The 21,695-nt window shown below is 53.3% G+C and overlaps 1 protein-coding gene across 8 annotated transcripts in view; it reads left to right on the top strand.

Annotated features, from left to right (window-relative positions):
* Positions 1-21,695, top strand: part of slc11a2 (solute carrier family 11 member 2) — a 25,908-nt gene continuing 4,213 nt past the window's right edge. The window contains exons 1-16 of one of the 8 annotated variants that reach the window (XM_088635760.1): positions 1-23; positions 8,240-8,335; positions 10,641-10,783; positions 11,789-11,914; positions 12,805-12,924; positions 13,338-13,444; positions 14,193-14,263; positions 15,071-15,138; positions 15,445-15,600; positions 15,910-16,068; positions 16,692-16,778; positions 17,081-17,200; positions 17,459-17,608; positions 17,975-18,048; positions 18,222-18,375; positions 18,797-18,850. In XM_088635760.1, the coding sequence (XP_088491886.1) occupies positions 8,302-8,335; positions 10,641-10,783; positions 11,789-11,914; positions 12,805-12,924; positions 13,338-13,444; positions 14,193-14,263; positions 15,071-15,138; positions 15,445-15,600; positions 15,910-16,068; positions 16,692-16,778; positions 17,081-17,200; positions 17,459-17,608; positions 17,975-18,048; positions 18,222-18,375; positions 18,797-18,850 (1,623 nt within the window). In that variant the 5' untranslated portion in view covers positions 1-23; positions 8,240-8,301. Of the gene's footprint in view, positions 24-55; positions 265-1,686; positions 1,837-2,038; positions 2,152-5,383; positions 5,528-7,904; positions 8,019-8,239; positions 8,336-9,801; positions 9,960-10,640; positions 10,784-11,199; positions 11,263-11,788; positions 11,915-12,804; positions 12,925-13,337; positions 13,445-14,192; positions 14,264-15,070; positions 15,139-15,444; positions 15,601-15,909; positions 16,069-16,691; positions 16,779-17,080; positions 17,201-17,458; positions 17,609-17,974; positions 18,049-18,221; positions 18,376-18,796; positions 18,851-21,695 lie in introns of those variants that run through there. The other 7 variants (XM_088635726.1, XM_088635742.1, XM_088635770.1 and 4 more) reach the window with 7 other exon arrangements.

Below are 21,695 nucleotides of genomic sequence, written 5' to 3' on the forward strand. Positions count from 1 at the left end.
AAGGCGAAAACCCGTAAGCACCGGTGAGACAAACGAAATTTACGGACAATAACCCGCTATTTGCGTTTACAAAACCCGAGCGACACCTTAAAAGCAATCAATAGCACAATAAACTCCGCCGAGACCTGTGTACATGTCATTGTCGGACGAAATGGCTTGCAGGCAGCCCCTGTGACCCCGGGCAGCGGCGGGAGCTGGAGGTATAAAATATCTGAGACATGAGGCGGCTCGGGAATACGAAGATCTTCGCCATCTTTCGTCCAGGTGAGACGCAACGGTGCCGGACAGCAGCTCCGGTCGACCGGCGCGCCCGTTTAGTTCGCTTTTCCACCACAATCCCGCCAGCGCGCAGACAGGCGGCCAGCAGGTGGCGGGCTAGCGGCCCACGATCCCGCAGTTGAGACTACACTGGGAATGAACCAGTCCCGTACACCCGCGATTCCCACCCGTCACGAACCCAGACCCGGCAGACACTCCCGGGGTGAGAGTCAGTGCGCCAGGATACTCCTGATCCAGGGGGACCAAATTAATCCATCGAGCGTTTCCGGTGGAGCAGGAGAATGAAAAGGCGCTACCTGGATTGAAAATTAAGTAAACTCAAAACAAGCGTTTGTTGTCTTCGACTAAAAATAAGATATTAAAAAGAATCTCACAGTGAGAACATGTGAGAACGTGTAAAAACGTCACGTTTGTTCAAGAACCCCGCCGCACTGCATTAGAAATTGTTCGTCATTTTCGGTGTATTTATTGTTTCGATTGGGAGGAATATTATAAAGCACAGCACATGCATTTGACAAGCATTATTTGAATCTGAGTAACTAAGCTAAGTTAAACTAAGCACACACTAGCTAAAATCTGACCCTGCGGTTTTCTCTGGTGCAGTAGAATTTACTCAATTAATTACCGAATATGTATTGATTAAATAACTGCAAGTCTGTAAACCCGGGTTGGGAGAGTTGAAAACAATTTAAAGATATATCGAGAGACATGATACGGGTTTTCTTACTTATATATGTTATACGTGTATTCTGTACGTACAGGATTTTGCGGCATGTTAAGATTTTTCATGTTAATACTACTTACATTGGGATTAGTATATTCTTGTGTACAGCTGTACTGTTTCAAGAGTTTGTCTCAGTTGTAACCATTTTACGATTTGCATATACTGTATTTTAATATACTGGATATTACATTCCGTTTTCTAGGTCTTCATTGTAAATGGGAATTTCTTCTATTAGATTTACGTGATAGATTAAAAAAATAACCAAATAGTTAAATATCGACGTGCAGGTATAGGCGTCTTGCTCTAAAGCTCTGGAGCTCGCTCCGGGTAACTCCTACAAACTTGTTTATTCGGGCTTTAGTTTGATTAGTTTTTGTTTTCCCTGTTTAATTGCTGTTGATTTTTTCTTCTTTTCCGCGTTTTTAATCTGTCTCTTTGTTTCTTCACTTGTTGATCTAAGCTTTTTTTTTACCCCGTAACGTCCCCTCACACTGCTGATGTACGTGTTGTCACATACTGGGACACGAGCAATGCTTTTTCATAACTGTGAAGTTCTTCCTCCGGCCGCTGGGAGGCAGCAGACCTCCCCAATGTGTGGAGTTTCTCTGTCCCGTGTTACTCTTACTCTATGCGTGATTGACACCTTCACGAGCCACCCAGTGAATCGATTAAAGAGCCGGCGGCCAATGAGAAGAGCGAGTGGGGGGAGGGTTCTACGAGTTAACATGTCATTGCGGGTGTCTGCGTGTTGTCATGTGTCCTGTCTTATTTATTTTTAAATTATTAAAAAAAGAGTTTTTAAATACCCATTAATTGATGCTCGGACAACAAAGGTAAGCGGTTTTCTGTTGTTGCTTGGTCGAGACTGTGCGAGGGGTTGTTGTTGTTTATTTAATGAGTGTACCTCAGATAAGCGAGTTTTCGTGGGCCAGTTCTGGATTAACCTTTGTCAGAGGTAACCTGGACGAGTGTCCGTGAATAAATCTATACGTGCGACACAGTCCTGAAAACTTCATACTGGTGCGGCGGCACGTCAGGGTGAATGTAACTCGCGGGAGGAGCCCTCTAAAATGCGATTTTGATTATTGGTCTGCTTGTTTCCATGTGTGAAGTTTTACTGGCGACGGAGCTGGGGTTTTAAAAACGCAGTAAGTTGGTCGTTATCGGGAAGGTAGAAGGGGCGACTTCTGAAGCGGCCTGCCGGTTTCGTGTGGACGTGTGGACCGCTGTGGGGTTCGTGGAGGGGCTCTGAAGCTTTTCTTCCGCCGGCCGGCGAAGCGGCCGGTCAGGCGCTGACGTCACAGTCAGCTGGGCTCGCGTGCAGGCGGGGGCCCTTCGAATGGCAAAGCAAGCAGGTGCAGATTGCAATCTCTGGTATCTCTGGTATCTCTGGCGCCGTCGCTTGACATGCGGGCGGGCAGACCCGCAGCTCCCATCGGGAGTCATGCGGTGATGTTGCAGGCCGGTTGTACCCATATTAGCCAAGAACAGTGGCGATGTGCAGGAACTGTGGCAGGGCGGACCGGGTTATTCATTTCGCCGGCGATCCTGCTCGGCCCTGGGTTTCCCCACTGTGTTGTACGGTCCCGTAGTCCGTCCTTTCCCAGTGAATGCGTTGTAATGGCAGAGGGAAGCGGTTGTGTAGAAGCTTGGTGACCCCCTCTTCTCCGCGCCCCAGGAGGAGCTGTGGGCTGGGGGGCGAATGGGGTGAGATTGTGTGTGTCCCCATCACCGACCCGGTCAGCTGCAGGTGGCCAGCCTTCGGGACCAGTCCACGCTGCAGTTCCAGCAGCTGAGCTGTGGCCACGAGGTGATGAGTCTCCTGTCCTCGTGAAGGAGGAAAGAGTGATTCATTAGAACAGGGGAAAGGTCATGAGGGAGAGAGGACCCTCATACCCGTCTGGCTCGTCGGGTCGGTAGTAACTAATTGATCTCACGCTGAAGCTTCTTGAAAGAAGCCAGGGCGCCACCTTCAACGACATGGCTGGGCAGCTTGTTCCACACTCCCACCACCCTTTGTGTAAAGAAGTGCCCCCTGTCCTGACTGGAGGATCTTATCCAGCTTTTTCCGGAAAGGTGCCAAGGTACTCGATTCAAGCACATGGCTGGGCGGCTTGTTCCACACTCCCACCACCTTTTGTGTAAAGTACAACATCTTGTTCTTTGTAATAAATGCACTTTATGCAGTTTCCAGTTGTGCGGAGTGGTTCTTGTGTCGGTTCAGGCTCGTCTTTGGGCAGAGAGCTTTGCTTGTTCCCCCGGTCTTCCTCCCCTGGGCCGGAGCCCCAGGGTGGCTGTGAAACTGCCTGGAAGAGGCCCAAGCCAGCGTCTGCCAGGACCTTGGGACTGGGAAAGGTCGGGGGGGGATTAGGTTTCTGTTAAGACTTTAAGTCCCAAGAAACCAATGTTGAAAACCTTGCTCACACTGGGGAGCACACAGGGCTGTTCTGATCTCAGATGCTGTTTGTTTCTGAAAGTGTTCAGGGGCTATTCTGGGTTACCTGAGGAGGCTGGAGTTCCTCTCACTCCCTCAGTCCCACCTCACTTTTCTGTCTCCCGTCCCTCTCCTCACTCACTCCTCTCTCCTCTCCTGTCACTTTTCTCTCTCTCACTTCTATGCCGTCTCTCTGTCGCTCCCCTGCTTTTCTTTCTCTCTTCCTATCTCCTGTCTCCCTCTCCTCTCTTGCACCTCTCCCGTCTCTCCCTCCAGTTTCTCGTGATCTCTGCTGGGAAAAGGGATCTGATCCTTGGGCAGCTCCTTGTGTCGCTGTAGTAAAGTGAAAACATGAAGCTGGGGGTCTGAAGAAGTGCAGTTTTGTTCTTGCTTTATCCTTGAACAGCAGAAGAGTGCATTAAGTTGAAAAATATTCAGATAACCTATTACCTTGGAATATGCTCATCAAGGTTCTCTCTTTCCATTGTTTTTATCTTTAATTGTTATACTCTAGGCTTCCTAAAGGCTGTAGTTTCTTTGGCTTTATTATGGTGCTTTATTGTGAATAATGGCACGTCTCCTGCCTGGAGCCTAGAGCCGTCTCGCTGCTGTAATCTCAGTGGTGACACACCAGCGCTGAGGGGTGTGTGCGTGCCGCAGCAGAACCCGCTGGTTGCGTTTTCCCCGATAAAGCTGGAGACGTGAGTTTGACTCCCAGGTTCAACCTTTCCTGCTACTTCCGTCCCGCCAGTGGATGGGCCGGTCCCGGCTGCACTGCGTCCGGCCAGGGGAGGACAGTCCATCCAGAGTGTTTCCTACTGTAGTGCGGTACCGGGGCAAAGAGCTCTGTGTGCGGTGGCGGTGTGTGTCTGTGTGTGCGTGTGGGGAGCAGTCTGGGTGGTCCCGAGGCTCAGTGCTGTTGGTGGTGTAAACCTGGAGAGACAGCTCCAGGACTGTGGGTGTTCCCTGCTGTCCTGATCCCCTTCCCGAGGCGAGACTGGGCGTTCCGAACGGAGCTCCTAATCCCGGGGCTGTGCTCTCCAGGATCAGGGCTTTGAAGACAGGGGGCGGGCGGCTCTTTCAGGTCTGTACCTCCCAGCATCCCGAGTTCCCCCAGTGTCTTTATCCCTCCCGCGTCTGGGAATCCCGGCACCTGGGGATCTCTCCTGCTCCTCTCGGCAGGAGTGAGGCGTCCTCGAGTCTGCAGGTTGTCATCAGGCGCTCCGTGCTGAACCGGGCTCTGATCGAGAGCGATGTGGGGGCAGGAGAGGGCGATGTGTCGGGGCGGGGGGCAGGGAGCAGTGCGGGGGGGCAGGAGAGGGCGATGTGGGGGCAGGAGGAAGCAGGGCAGGGAGGGCAGGAGGGGGGCGATGTGTCAGGGGGGCAGGAGGGAGCAGTGCTGGGGGGGCAGGAGGGGGCAATGTGTCAGGGGGGCAGAAGGGAGCAGTGCTGGGGGGGCAGGAGGGGGCAATGTGTCAGTGGGGCAGGAGGGGGCAATGTGTCAGTGGGGCAGGAGGGGGCAATGTGTCAGTGGGGCAGGAGGGAGCAATGTGTCAGTGGGGCAGGAGGGAGCAGTGCTGGGGGGGGCAGGAGGGGGCGATGTGTCGGGAGGGGGGGGCAGGGATCAGGGCAGGGGGGGCGTATTAAGGCTTTGCTCTGAGCAGCGCTGCAGCACAGAGGGGATTTTGCTCCGGTTGTCACGAGTCTGCTGCTGCTGGCGCTGACCCTGAAGCAGCTCGAGAGCTGAGTTTCAGGGGCTCCTGCTGCCTGCAGTCACACGCGGAGGGGCTGGTTCGAAGGGCGAATACAGGTGCTGTCCTGCGGTGTGTTTCTGTGTCATTCTGCGCTGGGTGGCTTTGTGTCCTGGGGGGGTGTCCCCGGCAAGCAGGAGGGTGTGACAGTGGGGCTCGGCAGCCGTTGGGGAGGGGAGGGGAGGGGCAGGGCGAGCTGCGAGCTGCAGATATGAGAGAGAGAGGAGGGGGTCCTCTGCTCCCTGCGCCACAGTCTGCGCACAGCACTCCTCTCTCCCGCCCTCAGGCTCACCAGTCTGCTGGGGCTCCTGGCTCTGTCCGTCCTGGTCTCCTGCCACAGTAAGTACAGCTGGCCTGCTGGGGCTGCTGCCTCCTGCTCTGGTAGCCTTGAGTGCTTAATTATACAGGAACTCTGTGACTGCTGTGTTCAGTGTTTAATTACAGGCCTGTGAATGTGGGACACCACTGTGTTCAGTGTTTAATTACAGGCCTGTGAATGTGGGACACCATTGTGTTCAGTGTTTAATTACAGGCCTGTGAATGTGGGACACCACTGTGTTCAGTGTTTAATTACAGGCCTGTGAATGTGGGACACCACTGTGTTCAGTACTGGTTGATGGTGTTGAGTAATTATAGCTCTGTAATATAGGGGTACTAACTGCTGTGTTCAGTACTGGGTGGTGGTGATGAGTAATTACAGTTCTATAACTGCAGAACACATACCACTGTGTCCAGTGCTAGCTGGTGGTAATGAGTAGTTATAGCCTTGTGAAAGTGGGGAACTAACTGCTGTGTTCAGGCCCTGCCTGGTAGTGTTGAGTATTTAATTACAGTTCTGTGACTGTGGAATACTAACCACTGGGTTCAGGCAGTGAACGGGGATGTCCAGGTTTAATGTCAGCTCTGTGACATTGGACGCTGACCACAGTGCTCAGGCCCTGTCTGGTAGTGTTGAGTATTTAATTACAGCTCTGTGAAATAGGCTCACTGACTGCTGCGTTCAGCGTTGGGTGATGATTTTGAGTATTTAATTACAGTTTTGTGACTATGGTGGTGGTGAGTGTTTAACTACAGCTCTGTTACTGCCAGGCACTGACTGCTGTGTTAAGTTTCTTTCTGGTGGTGTTGAGTATTTTATTAAAGATCTGTGACTGGGACACAGACCACTGTGTTCAGTACTGGGTAGTGTGGAGTATTTATTTACAGCTCTGTGGTTGTAGAATGCTGACTGCTGTGTTCAGTATTGGCTGTTGGTGTTAAGTATTTAATTACAGCTCTGTGAAGGTGGGGCATTTACTGCTGTGTCAGTCTCTTTCAGGTGGTCTTGAGAGTTCCAGTTCAGTCTGGACACTGTGGGGTTGCTGGGGAGCTGTGCAATGAGGGTTGTGGGGTCAGGGGTGCTCAGTGTCCTGGGACCTATGGCCAATGTTCCCTCTAATTCATAATGGCTTGTGTACGCAAAAAAATTCAAATTGTGCAATTTTTTTCCCCATTGACAAATACTTGTGCGCACTAAACTGAGTGCATGTGAAACTGTAAACCTGAAATTATTTTTTGTTAATATAGTCATTCTATATTGGGCCTCTTGCAGGCAGTCTCATGTGGTCAATTTCAGTTCAGTTTCCAATGTGTGCTGATTTCATGACCTGGGACATATGGGTCACCTGTCTTGTGCTGTGTGTGTGTCTGCAGTCTCCAGTAGTCTTGGTGTTCACTATGCTGTTTCTGTGTGTCTGCAGACTCCAGTGGACATGGTGTTTACTGTGCTGATTCTCTGTGTGTGTGTGCCTGCAGACTCCAGTGGACATGGTGTTCACTGTGCTGATTCTTTGTGTGTGTGTCTGCACTCTCCAGTAGTCTTGGTGTTCAATGTGCTGTTTCTGTGTGTGTGCAGACTCCAGTGGACATGGTGTTCACTGTGCCGTTTCTGTGTGTGTGTCTGATCTGCAGACTCCAGAGGACATGGTGTTCACTGTACTGGTTCCGTGTGTGTGTCTGCCGATTTCAGTGGAGTGCTATATATATATAAGATCACTTTATTGGTCATATACAAATTCTTACATTAGGAATTTGTCTTTTCACATACCCCAGCTTGCTCTCCAGGAGACACACAGACAGAGAGAGAAGCTGGGGGTCAGAGCGCAGGGTCAGCCATTGTACAGCTCCCCTGGAGCACCTGGGGTTAAGGGCCTTGCTCAGGAGCCCAATGGAGTAGGATTCCTCTGCGGGATTTGAACCAGCAACCTTCCAGCCACAGGCCCAGATCCTTAGCCACAGTTATGAAGTAACAGGCTGTTACTGCTGAAACTGTCTTGGCGAGAGAGCTGCAGGCAGATGTCCACTCTGCTCCTGTGTCCAGGCTGGGCAAGAGGCCTCCATCTCCCCGCATTGTGAGGAGGAGCGGAGCAGCGCGGGCTGGAGCTGTTTATCTCACAGCCTCGGGGCCACGAGGCGGCGGGTTCTGCCGAGTCATGCTGGCTCAGGGCTTTTTTTCCATTTTTACCTCATTCTCTGCCCTTTCCTAAGTGTCAGCTAACCTCTGTTTTGAAGGGGCCAGGAGAAAAAGGGATGTGACTTTCCTTGTTGTGGTCTGAAACAGCTGCGTCTACAGTATGTGCCCTGACCAGCTTCCACTCCTCTGCTTGTGTAGCTGTTCTGGGAGGGGGGGGCTGAGCGCTGTGCTCCCCGCTCGGGCGTCCCGTGACCCCTTCTCAAGGCCGGAGGCTGTGCGCTCCAGCAGGCCCTGTGCGTCTGTGTGTCTGGGACACGGCTGCACATGAGAAATACCGCCGGCTGCAGACACCGCGCTCCCACACACCCAGGCGGAGAGGTGGGCTCGTCCGGTCGCTTGTCCAGCAGCCGAGAGGGGTGGTCAGTCTGCCGCTGCTGGCCCGGTGCAGGGGGGGGAGTGGGGATCTCTCTGCCCACTGCCCAGCTGAGACACTGGGGCGCTAGGCTCTGTGTCAGGGGAGAAGAGATAAGAGTTAGCGCCTGGGTTGTGTTCTGCAGGACTGACGCCATGGTCATCGCCGTCTCTCTTGCCTCCCTCAGGTACGGTTTCTCCCCCCGAGAGCTTCCACATTCCTCCTCTGCCCCCAGCGGCGGCTGGCACCATGCCCACGAGCCATGAGCCCTCCATTCAGGAAGGTAAGAGTTCAGGGGCGTACCTCCCGACGTGAGCTCAGAGTTCGGCACTCTGGGTGTGTCTTCAGAGGGTCGTGGGTTCGAGTCTGCTGGGGGGGGGGGGGGGCTCCTGTACTCTCCGTGTGAGTCCTGCCACGGGCTCCTGGGTGTCCTGCAGCCAGGTGAGGCCTGGGAGAGGTGAAAGACTGGACCCCACACAAGTTCCTTCTGGGCCGAGTGTCCCGCTGGATCGCAGAGCCTTGCTGTGTCTCTGGTCCTGTCCAAGATCTGGGATTTCCTGCGAACAAGGGGTTAACGTCACGCAGCACAAACAGCAGGGTCATGCTAGAGCTTGTGCAATTCTACAGAGCAGAAAACAGAACACTCTGTCCTACAGCACTGGCCTGTGAGAGAGAGAGACACTGGCACACAGCCCCTGAGCTACACTGGTCTGTGTGAGAGAGAGACACTGGCACACAGCCCCTGAGCTACACTGGTCTGTGGGAGAGAGAGACACTGGCACACAGCCCCTGAGCTGCACTGGCCTGTGTGAGAGAGAGACACTGGCTCACAGCCCCTGAGCAGGACTGGCCTGTGTGAGAGAGACCCTGGCTCACAGCCCCTGAGCAGGACTGGCCTGTGTGAGAGAGAGACACTGGCTCACAGCCCCTGAGCAGGACTGGCCTGTGTGAGAGAGAGACACTGGCTCACAGCCCCTGAGCAGGACTGGCCTGTGTGAGAGAGAGACACTGGCTCACAGCCCCTGAGCAGGACTGGCCTGTGTGAGAGAGAGACACTGGCTCACAGCCCCTGAGCAGGACTGGCCTGTGTGAGAGAGAGACACTGGCTCACAGCCCCTGAGCAGGACTGGCCTGTGTGAGAGAGAGACACTGGCTCACAGCCCCTGAGCAGGACTGGCCTGTGTGAGAGAGAGACACTGGCTCACAGCCCCTGAGCAGGACTGGCCTGTGTGAGAGAGAGACACTGGCTCACAGCCCCTGAGCAGGACTGGCCTGTGTGAGAGAGAGACACTGGCTCACAGCCCCTGAGCTGCACTGGTCTGTGTGAGAGAGAGACACTGGCACACAGCCCCTGAGCAGGACTGGCCTGTGGGATAGAGACACTGCTTCAGGCTCTGTTACCTCGTACAAGATCTACAGAAGAAGCAGAACAGGAGAAATGAGAGAGAATCTCCCCTTGCTGTTTGAATATATGTTCAGCCCACATGTGGGAGATCTCCAGCCCCTAGGTTTAATTCTATACCCGAGTCCTGCAGCTGAAAAACCTGGAGTGGGTCGGAGCACTGTGGGATTGGAGCCTTCTTTCCAAGACGTCTGTCGCTTAATGTGGGCATTAACTTTGCTTGTGCCTCCGCTTCACCTTGCTGGTACCACGTTCCACTGGGCTGTACCGCGCTTCTCTTCGCAGAGCCGCTGCCCAGTCACTTGCCCGGGAGTCGTTAGTAATGCCCTGTCAGTGTTATGTAAATGTGGAAAGAGGAAGTAGTTGTGAAATAAATAGGGAGGCAGTCCTGAGAGCAGGACACAGGCAGAGCTGCAGGGAGAGCGGGCTTAGAGCAGAGCTGTTTCCACACAGCAGAGCCACATGACCGTCCAGAGCTCAGGGGTGTGTGAGCACTCCAGGCTGCGTGAGTACTGCTGCAGAGCGTTGTCCTCCTTTCCCTCCTGCCTCTCCTGTTTCCTCTCCTCCTGTCCCCTCTCCTCTTCTGTTCTCCTGTCCTCTGCTTCTCCTGTTCTCCTGTCCCCTCTCCTCCTTTCTCTCCTCCTGTTCTCCTGCCCCCTCACTTCTCCAGTTCTCCTGCCTCCTCTTCTCTCCTGTTCTCCTGTCCCCTTTTCTCCTTTCCCTCCTCCTGTCTCTCCTCCTGTTCCCAAGTTCCCTCTCTTCCTTTCTCTCCTGTTCTACTCCTGCCCCCTCGCCTCTTCTGTTCTCCTGTCCCCACAAGTCCTCCTCTCCTCCTTTCCATCCTCCTGTACAACTGTCCCCTCTCCCGTTCTCCTGTCCCCTCCACTCTTCTCTCCCGTTCTCCTGCCCCCTCTCCTCCTTTCCCTCCTCCTGTTCTCCTGCCCCCTCTCCTCCTTTCCCTCCTCTTGTTCTCCTGTCCCCTCGGAATGTTCTTTAGCTCTTGGTTCCGCAGCAGCTCCCTGCAGCTGGTAAAACCCAGAACGGATTTAGTGAGCGTGACGGACTGATGGTCTGAGCCATGTGCTTGAAGGCTCAAGAAGAGAAGTTTGCCACATTTCCCAGATGTCATCCTAGTTTTCCCGGTCAGTCTCTGGAGTCTTGATCCCCTGTTTGTCCTGCCTTTCAGAGCCCAGTTCCCAGGAGAACAGGGAGGCTGCGATGGTGCAGACGCAGTACAACGCTGTCTCCCCCCCGGCCGCCAATGAGCAGGATGACGAGCCCTTCACCACCTACTTCGAGGAGAAGGTGCCCATCCCCGAGGATACCAAGGCAGGTGGACTGCAGGAAACCGTGGGACAGGATGGGGTGTTTAATAATCATTCTTTACACTTATATAGTGCCTTTCTGGACACTCCACTCAAAGTGCTTTACAGGTAATGGGGAATCCCACTAACACCACCAACGTGTAGCCCTCACTTGGATGATGCAACGACCGCCATAGTGTGCCAGTAGGCTCAACCACACACCAGCTGTCTGTGGGGAGGAGAACAGAGTGGTGAAGCCAGTTCATAGATAGGGATTATTAGGAAGACATAAGTAAAATGTTTATTCCATGCTGAAAAGAAGAGGAAAGAAAGCACAACGTTTCGGCCGTGGAGCCACCTGAAGAAGGCTCCAAGGCCGAAAAGTTGTGTTCTCTTTCTTTTTTTCAGCATGGAATAAACATATTACTTGTTCCTTTGCAGCCTACGCATGCTGACGCAGCTCCCCACCTGAGCTATTAGGAAGACATGATTGGTAAAGGCCAGGTAGGTAGGGGTGATCTGGCTAGGTCACTGGGGTACACCCCTGCTCTTTTTGAGACCTTGGTTTTATGTCTTATGTGAAGGATGGTGCCTCTTTTTTTACAGTATAATGTCCCCATCACTATACTGGGCCACACAAACCGCAGGGTGAGCGCCCCCTGCTGGCCCCACTAACACCTCTCCCAGCAGCAGCCTTAGTTTTCCCAGGAGGTCTCCCCTCCAGGTACTGGCCAGGCTCACAGCTGCTGAGCTCCAGTGGGCTGCCAGTTGTGAGTTGTTATATAGGCGAGTTGATATAGCTGCAAAGGAACAGCTGCTGCAGTTTATTGGTGGGAGCTAGGTGGTGGTGTTGTCTCCAGTGTTGTCTGTGGTGGTAGTGTGAGGGCAGCGCACTGCAGATAAGCCTGACCCTACAGCGACCGTTGTAATAATCCACCCTGACTGAGGCACGCTGACCCAGTGTCTGGACTGTTGCTTCGTGGCAGTTGCCAATAACTCACCCTTGCTCTCCCTCTCTCTCTGTGTGCAGGCTGGCGTGTTCAGTTTTCGGAAGCTGTGGGCGTTCACCGGGCCGGGCTTCCTGATGAGCATCGCCTACCTGGACCCAGGGAACATCGAATCGGACCTGCAGTCCGGAGCCAAGGCTGGGTTCAAGGTATTGCTGTGCACCAGGCAGTCGGGCACCGGGTGGTGTCAGACGCATCAAGCAAATTGATCCAGATTCAATTTAAAGCTGCCAGGGCGGATCCTGTCATGTGACCTTACTCTCCTTGGTGGGGTTGTGAGGATCTGTAGTGTTGTTTGGATGATGCTTGCATAGGCTACTGCTGCACCGAAATATTTACCAAATGCACCAGAACCTGATTAAAATTAAGGCCCCAAACCACAGTCATTGTGTTGTGTGTTTGTACAAAGTCTGTGCCCACATGCTCTGTATGTCGGAGGCTGTGTTGTGTGTTTGTACAGTCTGTGCCCAGACGACTCTGTGTGTTTGGGGCTGTGTTGTGTATTTTAGTGTGTCTGTGTCCAGGTGACTCTGTGTGCTGGGGGTTGTGTTGTGTATTTTAGTGTGTCTGTGTCCAGGTGACTCTGTGTGCTGGGGGCTGTGTTGTGTATTTTAGTGTGTCTGTGTCCAGGTGACTCTGTGTGTCGGGGGCTGTGTTGTGTGTTGTCTGTGCCCAGGTGACTCTGTGTGCTGGGGGCTGTGTTGTGTGTTGTCTGTGTCCAGGTGACTCTGTGTGCTGGGGGTTGTGTTGTGTATTTTAGTGTGTCTGTGTCCAGGTGACTCTGTGTGCTGGGGGTTGTGTTGTGTATTTTAGTGTGTCTGTGTCCAGGTGACTCTGTGTATTGGGGGCTGTGTTGTGTGTTGTCTGTGTCCAGGTGACTCTGTGTGCTGGGGGTTGTGTTGTGTATTTTAGTGTGTCTGTGTCCAGGTGACTCTGTGTATTGGGGGCTGTGTTGTGTGTTGTCTGTGTCCAGGTGACTCTGTGTGTCGGGGGCTGTGTTGTGTGTTGTCTGTGCCCAGACTGATCTTTCTTCCCTCAGCTGCTGTGGGTGCTCCTGGGTGCCACCATCATCGGGCTGCTGCTGCAGAGGCTGGCCGCGCGGCTGGGGGTGGTCACTGGCATGCACCTGGCGGAGGTGTGCTACCGCCAGTACCCCACTGTAAGTCTCCCCCTTCCTCTCCGGTCACTCGTCAGATAGCTCTCTCTGCTGTCCCACTGTCTATGTCCCGCCGTCCATCCATGTTCTCCAGTATCCTGTCTTCCACCTGTGATTTCCACTGTCCCACTGTCTGTCTGTGATTTCCTCTATTCCGTTATCTGTCCTTCTCTGGTGACCCACTGTCCATCCATGATTGCCACTACCTCACTGTCTGTCCATGATTGCCACTGTCCCTCTGTCCGCCTGTGTCTCTGCTGTCCCTGTGCTCGCCCGTGTCTCTGCTGTCAAGCGGTCAGTCTTTGCCTCTGGTGTCTCTTGGTCTTTCTCTCCTTCCCCCTCTCCCCCTGGTTCCTATGGCCACTGCCCCAGCATGAGTCTCCTCTCTCTTACGGAGACGCGGTCCTGCCCCCCAGGTGCCGAGGATCCTGCTGTGGCTGATGGTGGAGCTGGCGATCATCGGCTCGGACATGCAGGAGGTCATCGGCTGCGCCATCGCTTTCAACCTGCTCTCGGTCGGCAGGTAGGGTGGTGCTCATGCCTGGTCAGACAGTCCGGTGCCTGATAAAGACACTCCCAGCAAGAGGTTACAGGACGTTGCCAGCAGCTTCCAGTAGCTAGATCACCCTGCACCTCACATCTTGCAGCCCACTGAAGCTCAGCAGGTGCGAGTCTGGGCAGCACCTGGATGGGAGACCTCCTGGGAAAGCTAAGGTTGCTGCTGGAAGAGGTGACAGTGGGGCCAGCGGAGGGCGCTCACCCTGGGGTCTGTGTTTGTCCTAATGTCCCGGTCTAGGGACGGGGACACTCTTTTGTTGAAAAGACACCGTCCTTTGGATGAGACATAAAGGAGGTCCTGACTCTCCTTTATCATTAAAAATCCCCGTTTCTCAAAAAGAGTACGGGCTGGCCAAATTTTCCATTGGCCTTTACCAATCATGACCTCCTAATAATCCTGATCTATGAATTGGCTTCATCACTCTGCTCTCCTCCTTACTGTTGATGTGTGGTGAGCATACTGTGCTGCCGTCGTATCATCCAGGTGCGTGCTGCGCATAGGTGGTGGTAGTGGGATTCCCTATTACCTTTAAAGCACTTTGAGTGGAGTCCAGAAAAGTGCTACATAAGTGTAAGGAATTATTATGAAGTTCTTGGAAGGGTGTTCTCAATGTGTTGTGTGCATGCTCTGAAGTCTTGGTTCTGGTGTGTGCACGTGTGCCTTTGTGTGTGCCCTGTAGTCTCATTGTGTTGTCGCTCTCCTGTCTCTTCAGGATTCCTCTGTGGGGTGGCGTTCTCATCACCATCATCGACACCTTCGTCTTCCTCTTCTTGGACAAGTACGGTACGTCTGTCTCTCCGCAGGCCGGCCTGCTTGTTGTGGGACGTGGGGAGACACTTGATCTCCACAGTCTGCAGCCATGTGGCGACAGCAGCTCACACTCGCTCACAGTGGAATGATTGATTCCCGAAACATACAGACACTGATTTTTCATCTGGATCCTCGCATCTGTCTAGTTAATACAGAAGATTCTCATTTTACCCCGTAGTTAGGTTAACTATACCCCAAATCACATATAATCGGACCGTCCTGTTCCCCTCCCCTAGACAAGTGAACTGAATTGGAAGTGTATTAGCATGTGTATGTGGGCAGTTTAAAGTGTTATGAAAACAGTGAAACAGGACACAGCATAAGACAACTAAAATTTTATAAAAATAAAGAACGAATTGAAGATTCATTCTTGCCATTCATCCACGCTAAACTGGTCATCGTCATCCCACCCCTTCACTTGTTCAAAATCTCAGTATTTAACTCCAAATCCGGCACTTTTCTTGACTTGCCTTTCCCCTCCATGCTTGTTTCTTTCCTCTTTGTACTTGTATTCGATTTGCGAACAATATTGAGGGTGATGCCGCACAATAAAGAAAGCACTGGCGTGCTATAGGCTCTGTAACGACTTCCCAAATCAAAGCTCAGGGGCGTGTGGAGCCAGATTTGAATTTGTGAAATTTCCCTCATTATTTGTTTTTTTTCATTTTTGTCACCGTGTATGTATACACAAATTCCCATTCAAATATTTTATGAAAACAGGAGTCTGCTATATTTATTATAATGAGCTCCTGTGTGTTATGCTTTTTGTCTCCCCCCCAGGCCTGAGGAAACTGGAAGCCTTCTTTGGGTTCCTCATCACGATCATGGGCCTTACTTTTGGATACGAGGTAACTGCCCTGTACCTTGTCCTCTCTGAGCTTTCTGATTGGCACAACAGGCTGTGGTTTGTGTCTCAGCTGGATCTGGCTGGCTGTCTCTGAAGTGCCTTTTGTTAGGCTGTCCCACTTCAATACTGTTGGACTTGATTGACTTATGAGCTAGCTGGCTGGCTGGGAGATGCCCGATTGGATTGCCAGGACCTCTTTCTCCCTGATCGGCTGTGTCCGAGCTGCCTTTCTCCCTGGCAGGCCCTTGATACGCGTGTTTCCGCCTCTGGGCACTCTGTGATTGCTCGTGCCTGTGTGTCACTGCAGTACGTAATGGTGAAGCCGGACCAGGGCGAGCTGCTGAAAGGCATGTTCCTGCCCTACTGCAAGGACTGCGGCCCTGTGCAGATGGAGCAGGCGGTGGGCATTGTCGGCGCGGTCATCATGCCGCACAACATCTACTTGCACTCGGCGCTGGTCAAGGTACCGGGACCCCAGGGGCTGCTGGTGGCGGGGGGGGTCTGGGGCGCCGGGGGGGGTGGGTGCACTCTTCTCCAACTACAGTAGCACTCTGTTAGAAATGCACTAGTGAAGCAGAACTCACAGAAACTTTGCACATTGACAGGCACTCGGCTGTCCGTGTTTCTTCAGGTTTCTTCAGAATTCTGTTCCTCAGTCCCGAGGGCTTTGTTGGCTTAACTGATCCATTACAGCATTGCTGAAGCACGGCAACAGTTAACTACAACTGCAACAGCGACAGGACACCAACCCTTCTCTGCCTTCTCTCTGCAGTCGAGACAGGTCAACCGCGCCAACAAGAAGGAGGTCAAAGAGGCCAATAAGTACTTCTTCATCGAGTCGTGCATCGCGCTCTTCGTCTCCTTCCTCATCAACGTCTTTGTCGTGACCGTCTTCGCCGAGGCCTTCTACGGGCAGACCAACCAGCAAGTGGTGAGCGGGCGTGCCCTCATCTGCGCCTGGGAGCTGGGAGCTGGGAGCTGGGAGCTGGGAGCTGGGAGCTGGGAGCTGGGAGCTGGGAGCTGGGAGCTGGGTGCTGGGAGCTGGGAGCTGGGCACTGGGCACTGGGAGCTGGGCCGTGAGCGCGCCCCTAGCCTCAAGGCAGCAGGAGCCAGGCTCTGGGGGAACACTGCTGGTCACCCTGCTGAGCTGCAGAGGGAAGGACAGTCCTGTCCGTCTGGGTCTCTTCAGTGAAGTGTAGTACAGGTTTGGTACTGGCACCATGATTCAGGGACGGGTGGAAACTGTATGGACTGGACAGTGGGAGCCTTTTGCCCAGTGTCCTGGGTGGGGTCCTGTGAGACTGGACAGTGGGAACAGTTTGCCCAGTGTCCTGGATGGGGTCCAGTGAGACTGGACAGTGGGGAACAGTTTGCCCAGTGTCCTGGGTGGGGTTCGGTGAGACTGGACAGTGGGGAACAGTTTGCCCAGTGTCCTGGATGGGGTCCAGTGAGACTGGACAGTGGGAACAGTTTGCCCAGTCTCCTGGGTGGGGTCCTGTGAGGAGACTGGACAGCATCACCCTCACGGTCTCTGATCTGTCTCCCCTCTTGCAGCACGACATGTGCGTCAACCACAGCAGCCCGCACTCCGGCCTCTTCCCCAGCAACAACCAGACGCTGCAAGTGGACATCTACAAGGGGGTGAGCACTCCGGGGTCCGGGAGGAGAGGGGGGACAGGCTGGTGGCAGTCCTCTGGAGGGTCAGGATGCGGATTGAGAGCGGGGCGGGGGGCATTGAGAGATGGGGGGGATCGAGGGATCGAGAGTGTGGCGCGGGGGGCTTTGAGAGTGGGGCGTGGGGACTGAATGGGGAAAAGCTGTGTTGAGCTGTGAAAGACTCTCCTCCTGCTCTGATCTGGCCTGCGTACGGAGGAAGGTGTCTCCGCCCCAGTGTGATGCGGATGGGCACTGATTCCCCATGGCTCTGTGTGTCTGCTGCGCAGGGCGTGGTTCTGGGCTGCTTCTTCGGGCCGGCAGCACTCTACATCTGGGCCGTGGGGATCCTGGCGGCAGGGCAGAGCTCCACTATGACAGGGACGTATTCGGGGCAGTTCGTCATGGAGGTGAGTTCTGGGGGGACGCGAGGAGAGGGGACACCCCACCCAGGGGTCGTGACCTCTTCTCACAGGGTGGAAACATGCAGGGCGCCAGGTCTCAGTCCAGCCGAAAGGCCTCCTTCCTTGCAGGACCTCTTGAGTTCTGATGAGCAGGACCTCACGGATCTTAACTAGGATTTGGGATGTTGGGGGTCTGCGCTGTGAACAAGCAGCGTCTCTCTCTCTCTTGCACTCACGCCCCCCCTCTCTCTCTGCCTTGCTCAGGGCTTCCTGAACCTGCGCTGGTCTCGCTTCGCCCGGGTCCTGCTGACCCGCTCCATCGCCATTACACCCACCTTGCTGGTGGCCATCTTCCAGGACGTGCAGCACCTGACTGGCATGAACGACTTCCTCAACGTGCTGCAGAGTTTGCAGGTGAGGGGGGACGAAGGCTGGGTGCAGGTCAGAGGTGGAGTGAAAGAGTGACACCCCGAGACCCTCACACTGTCGACGAATTAACAGCAGATTACAAAGGAACACAAAGCAGAGCACACAGCTGTCCACTGCTTGTACTCCATGAGGTTTCTGACTGTGGCCCTGCTCCAGGGGGGCCCCAGTCCATTGGGGTGCCGACTGTAGCCCAGCTCCAGGGGAGCCCCAATCTTACACTTTTAATTATATGGGTGTTATGTGTCCATGTGTGCAGTCGTATCCTCCACAAGGCCTGCGCACGAGTCGGTCACGGCAGAGGGCCGCTGGCTGAGAGTCTAACTTCCGTCTGTCCCCCTGTGTTGCTCACAGCTGCCTTTCGCCCTGATCCCCATCCTCACCTTCACCAGCCTGACCTCCGTCATGAGCGACTTCACCAACGGCCTGTGAGTAAGACCAGCTCGCCCGCCTTCCCGCAGTGCGTCCTGGGGCAAACAGAAAACTCCCGCTGTATCTGTGAGAGTATTTACTGACATTTCTGAGCACTGTAGCAGCACTGCCCCACTGTGATGAACTTTTGTTTGTTTAAGTCTGGCATGACATCTGTCTCCCCTCCCAGCGCGTGGAAGATCGGTGGCGGGCTGCTGATCCTGGTGGTCTGCGCCATCAACATGTATTTTGTGGTGGTGTACGTGACCGGCCTGGGCAGCGTGCTGCTGTACGTCCTGGCTGCCCTGCTGTCCGTGGCTTACCTGGTCTTCGTGGGCTACCTGGTGAGTGAGTCACGGCCCCAGTGCAGTGCGCTGGCCTTCATCGCTCTTCCCCCTGTGGAGTTTACGGCTTCCCCAGATCTTTATCAAGCTGTGGCCTGTCTGTGTTGGTGTGTGTTGCATTGATCAGCAGGTGCACATGTGTGTGGCGTGTCTGTGCTGTGTGTTACTGTGATCAGCAGGTGCACATGTGGCATGTCTGTGTTGGTGCATGTTGCTGTGATCAGCAGGTACATGCTTGTGGTATGTGTGTTGCTGTGATCAGTGCACACGTGTGTGGCGTGTCTGTGTTGGTGCGTACTGCTGTGATCAGCAGGCACACACGTGTCCTGTGTCCTGTGATGCTGCATGTGGAGGTGTCCGAGTGTCGTGCATGTTCTCCTCCTGAATCACAGCGGCCTGTGTTGGTTTCTGTTCCCTGCAGGCCTGGCAGTGCCTGATCGTGCTGGGAGTGAAGTGTCTGGACGTGGGCAGCAGGGTAAGGAACATGCCAGGGGTCCTTATCGAGGAGCCGTCCGAGTCAGACGCTTAACCTGCACCGTGGCGGGCTGCCGGGCTCGGACCAGGGGGGCGCCGGATCTCTCCGAGGCTGCTGGGATAAAGGATGCTTTGTGTGGTGGGGTGGGGCTCAGCCTGTTTTCATCAGCCCCCCCCCCCCCCCATACACACAATTGCACCCTTTGGGCTGCTCTTCGGTCTGCAGGAGAGTTAGCTCTTGCTTGTAGCCTCCATAAAATGGGCCCTGGTCATGATTTTCCCTACATGTTTAACTTTCCCAAGTTAGCTCTGTTGTCAAGGCTTGTGACGGGAACACCCAGGACTCCCGTCAAATCGGTGATTTAATTTTGACCTGTTTGTGTCGCCGCCTTGCCAGCATGCCAGGCCCTGGATGCCCCTGTCCTGGGTTCAGTTCTAGTCTCAGCTCTCCCAGCTGGGTCCCTTCCTGAGCTCTTCCTCGGAATAGGGGCGTTCTTGATCAGCTGGAGCTGGAACAGGAGGAGGCTCAAGGTGGTGTTATGTGTTGGCACGGCCTGTGTGCCTGCCAGAAGCAGGTTTTAGGGCTGCGTTTTTATTTGATGGGGTGCAGGCTGTGTGCTCGACTGAAGGAATGGGCCCGGCAGGGCTCTCTCCAACACTGTATTTCTCAGCCAAGTGTCGGCTTTTAGCATTTTTTAATTGAAATTATTTTGTTTCAGGGGGGTTTCATCCCTTTCAGGCTAGGGGGCCCTATTTGAACAAAATCCCTCAAACTATACAGAACCTCAAGCTGGCGTCTGCAGTGATTACAAGCTGTGCTGCAGGAAGAGTTGTGGGTGAACAACTCCTTAGTCAGAGTAGAGCAGATTTCACTGCTAGACTGCAGGCGAAGAGGTCCTCAATCAGAGCGGATTTCTCTGCCAGACTGCAGTGGGTTGTTTTTTTACAGTCTCTAGACATCTCTGAAGATCCCCTGGGGTTCCCAGATGCCTGGTTGAGAATCCTTAATTGATTTGTGGGGTTTATATTAACTACACTTCAGTCTGAGTGTTTTGTTTTTTTAATTTGGGGAGAGGGGTTGCTTGAACAAGGGTCCCCATCAGCTGTACAGGTCAGGGATAACTGACAATCAGGAGACATTTAATTGTGAGTCGTTAAGTCTGTAATATGCTCCATCGATAAGGGTGAAACACAACAAACCAGCAACACGGTAGCCTTCTGGGAATGGGAAGGGGGTTCAAGGCTCCTCCCCAGCTCGGACCCTGGGCTCTGGTGGAGACGGAACCCCACTCCTGCAGCCTAGCTGACACACTGTTGCTTATTTGTTGTCCTCACGAATAATTCTCCGTTGCCCCTCTCTGTAGCCCCTAGATCATTTTAAATCGGGTGTTCGTGTTGTGGTTCGGTCAGATCAGAAGTCTGGACCAGCTCCCTGTCTGCCCAGACCCGGATCTGGGAGACGCCAGTTAATGAAAACACAGTATTCCCGCCGATAAGATATTCAACTCAGGGGCTTCTGGTTTGATGTGAAAGAGCAGTTTTTTTGTCCTTTTATGTGGCGTTCCTCTGCCCACACAGCTGTCTGCATGCTCTCACGTTGTGAATTTTGGTTTAGTTCTCTCGGATCTCCTCCAGCTCTCCTCCATGGAGCCTCCTAGCAGGAAGCTTAGTTTTCGTGGCAGAGCTTTAAACGGCTCGTGTCAGAGCCGTAAACCTCCCTGCCTGTGTCCTCAGGCTTCCTGCACTCTGCTGCTGTGGAAATGATCCATCAGCCTTCCTGTGTGTCATATTCTAGTATTTGAAATGTATTTCACTGGAGATCTGTCCCTTTGATGCAGATGGTCTGACAGCACTTTGACGGGTTTTGTACTTGTATTGCACAGTATTTTTTTTTCTTTGTCCGTTGGTATGATTAAGATTTTGAAAGAAGTTGACAATCAAAGCACATCCGTTACAGCTGACATTGTTTTATTGCTGGGTTTTAATATTGTTTCACTGCTGGTAAGGCCACACATTCCATAGGCACGAAGTAAGAGAAATATGTCTCTAGTGTTTAAGCTGAGTTGACAATATTAAGATACATTTCTGCATGAGCTTTTGAGTGGGGGCTGATGGTGCCTCTTCCTGGCTTCCCTCTGCTGGAGCTGTGCATGTTCTGTACGATTTTACAGGGTTTAAAAGGTTTTTCTGGAGAACTGAGCAGCCTGTCTGCACAACAAGACTGTAAAAGATCGTGTGGATTCATTCAGTCTCTACCTCTGAGATCAGCTTGGCCATCTGTGTCTTGCAGGCCCAAACGTAGGTCCTCACACAGGAAGTCGATATTTAATTTCAAAGGTGTGGTATTAGGGTAACAGCTCACCTGTGTGTGTGTAGGCGCTGTGTACTGGGTCGCTCAGGAACAGTGTGACCCAGTGGTGTGAGCAGACCAGCCTCAGTGTTCCCTGTGCAAAAGAGGAATCAGGACACTACTGTGGTGCTGGTGTGTTAACGCTGGCAGCGAAATCCTATGCTTCCAGTGGTCTTGTCTTCTTGCAAAGCATTGTGGTATAGTGGAGGACTCAGCAATGTCCAGCTAATTAGGTCTTCAGTTGTGTTCTCCTCCCCTTCCTGAGCAGTACTCAGACTTGGGGGTTACAGCTCAGTGTTCAATTGTGTTTGTGGTGGGTTCAAACTGAGTTATTAGTCCGTTCAAACCAGGTTTAAAGTCAAATGTAAAACACTAATGAAGACAGGGTATGAAATTGGCACCCTTAAAGGCACATGTGCCTCTTTGGATGTGCACGTGTGCAGATTTCTTATTTGTTTAAATGAGTGCGAGCAGGAATGTACTGGAGAGATGGGGA

Source organism: Lepisosteus platostomus, chromosome 1 (genome assembly GCF_059453375.1).
Source record: "Lepisosteus platostomus isolate fLepPlt1 chromosome 1, fLepPlt1.hap1, whole genome shotgun sequence".
NCBI lineage: Eukaryota > Metazoa > Chordata > Actinopteri > Semionotiformes > Lepisosteidae > Lepisosteus > Lepisosteus platostomus.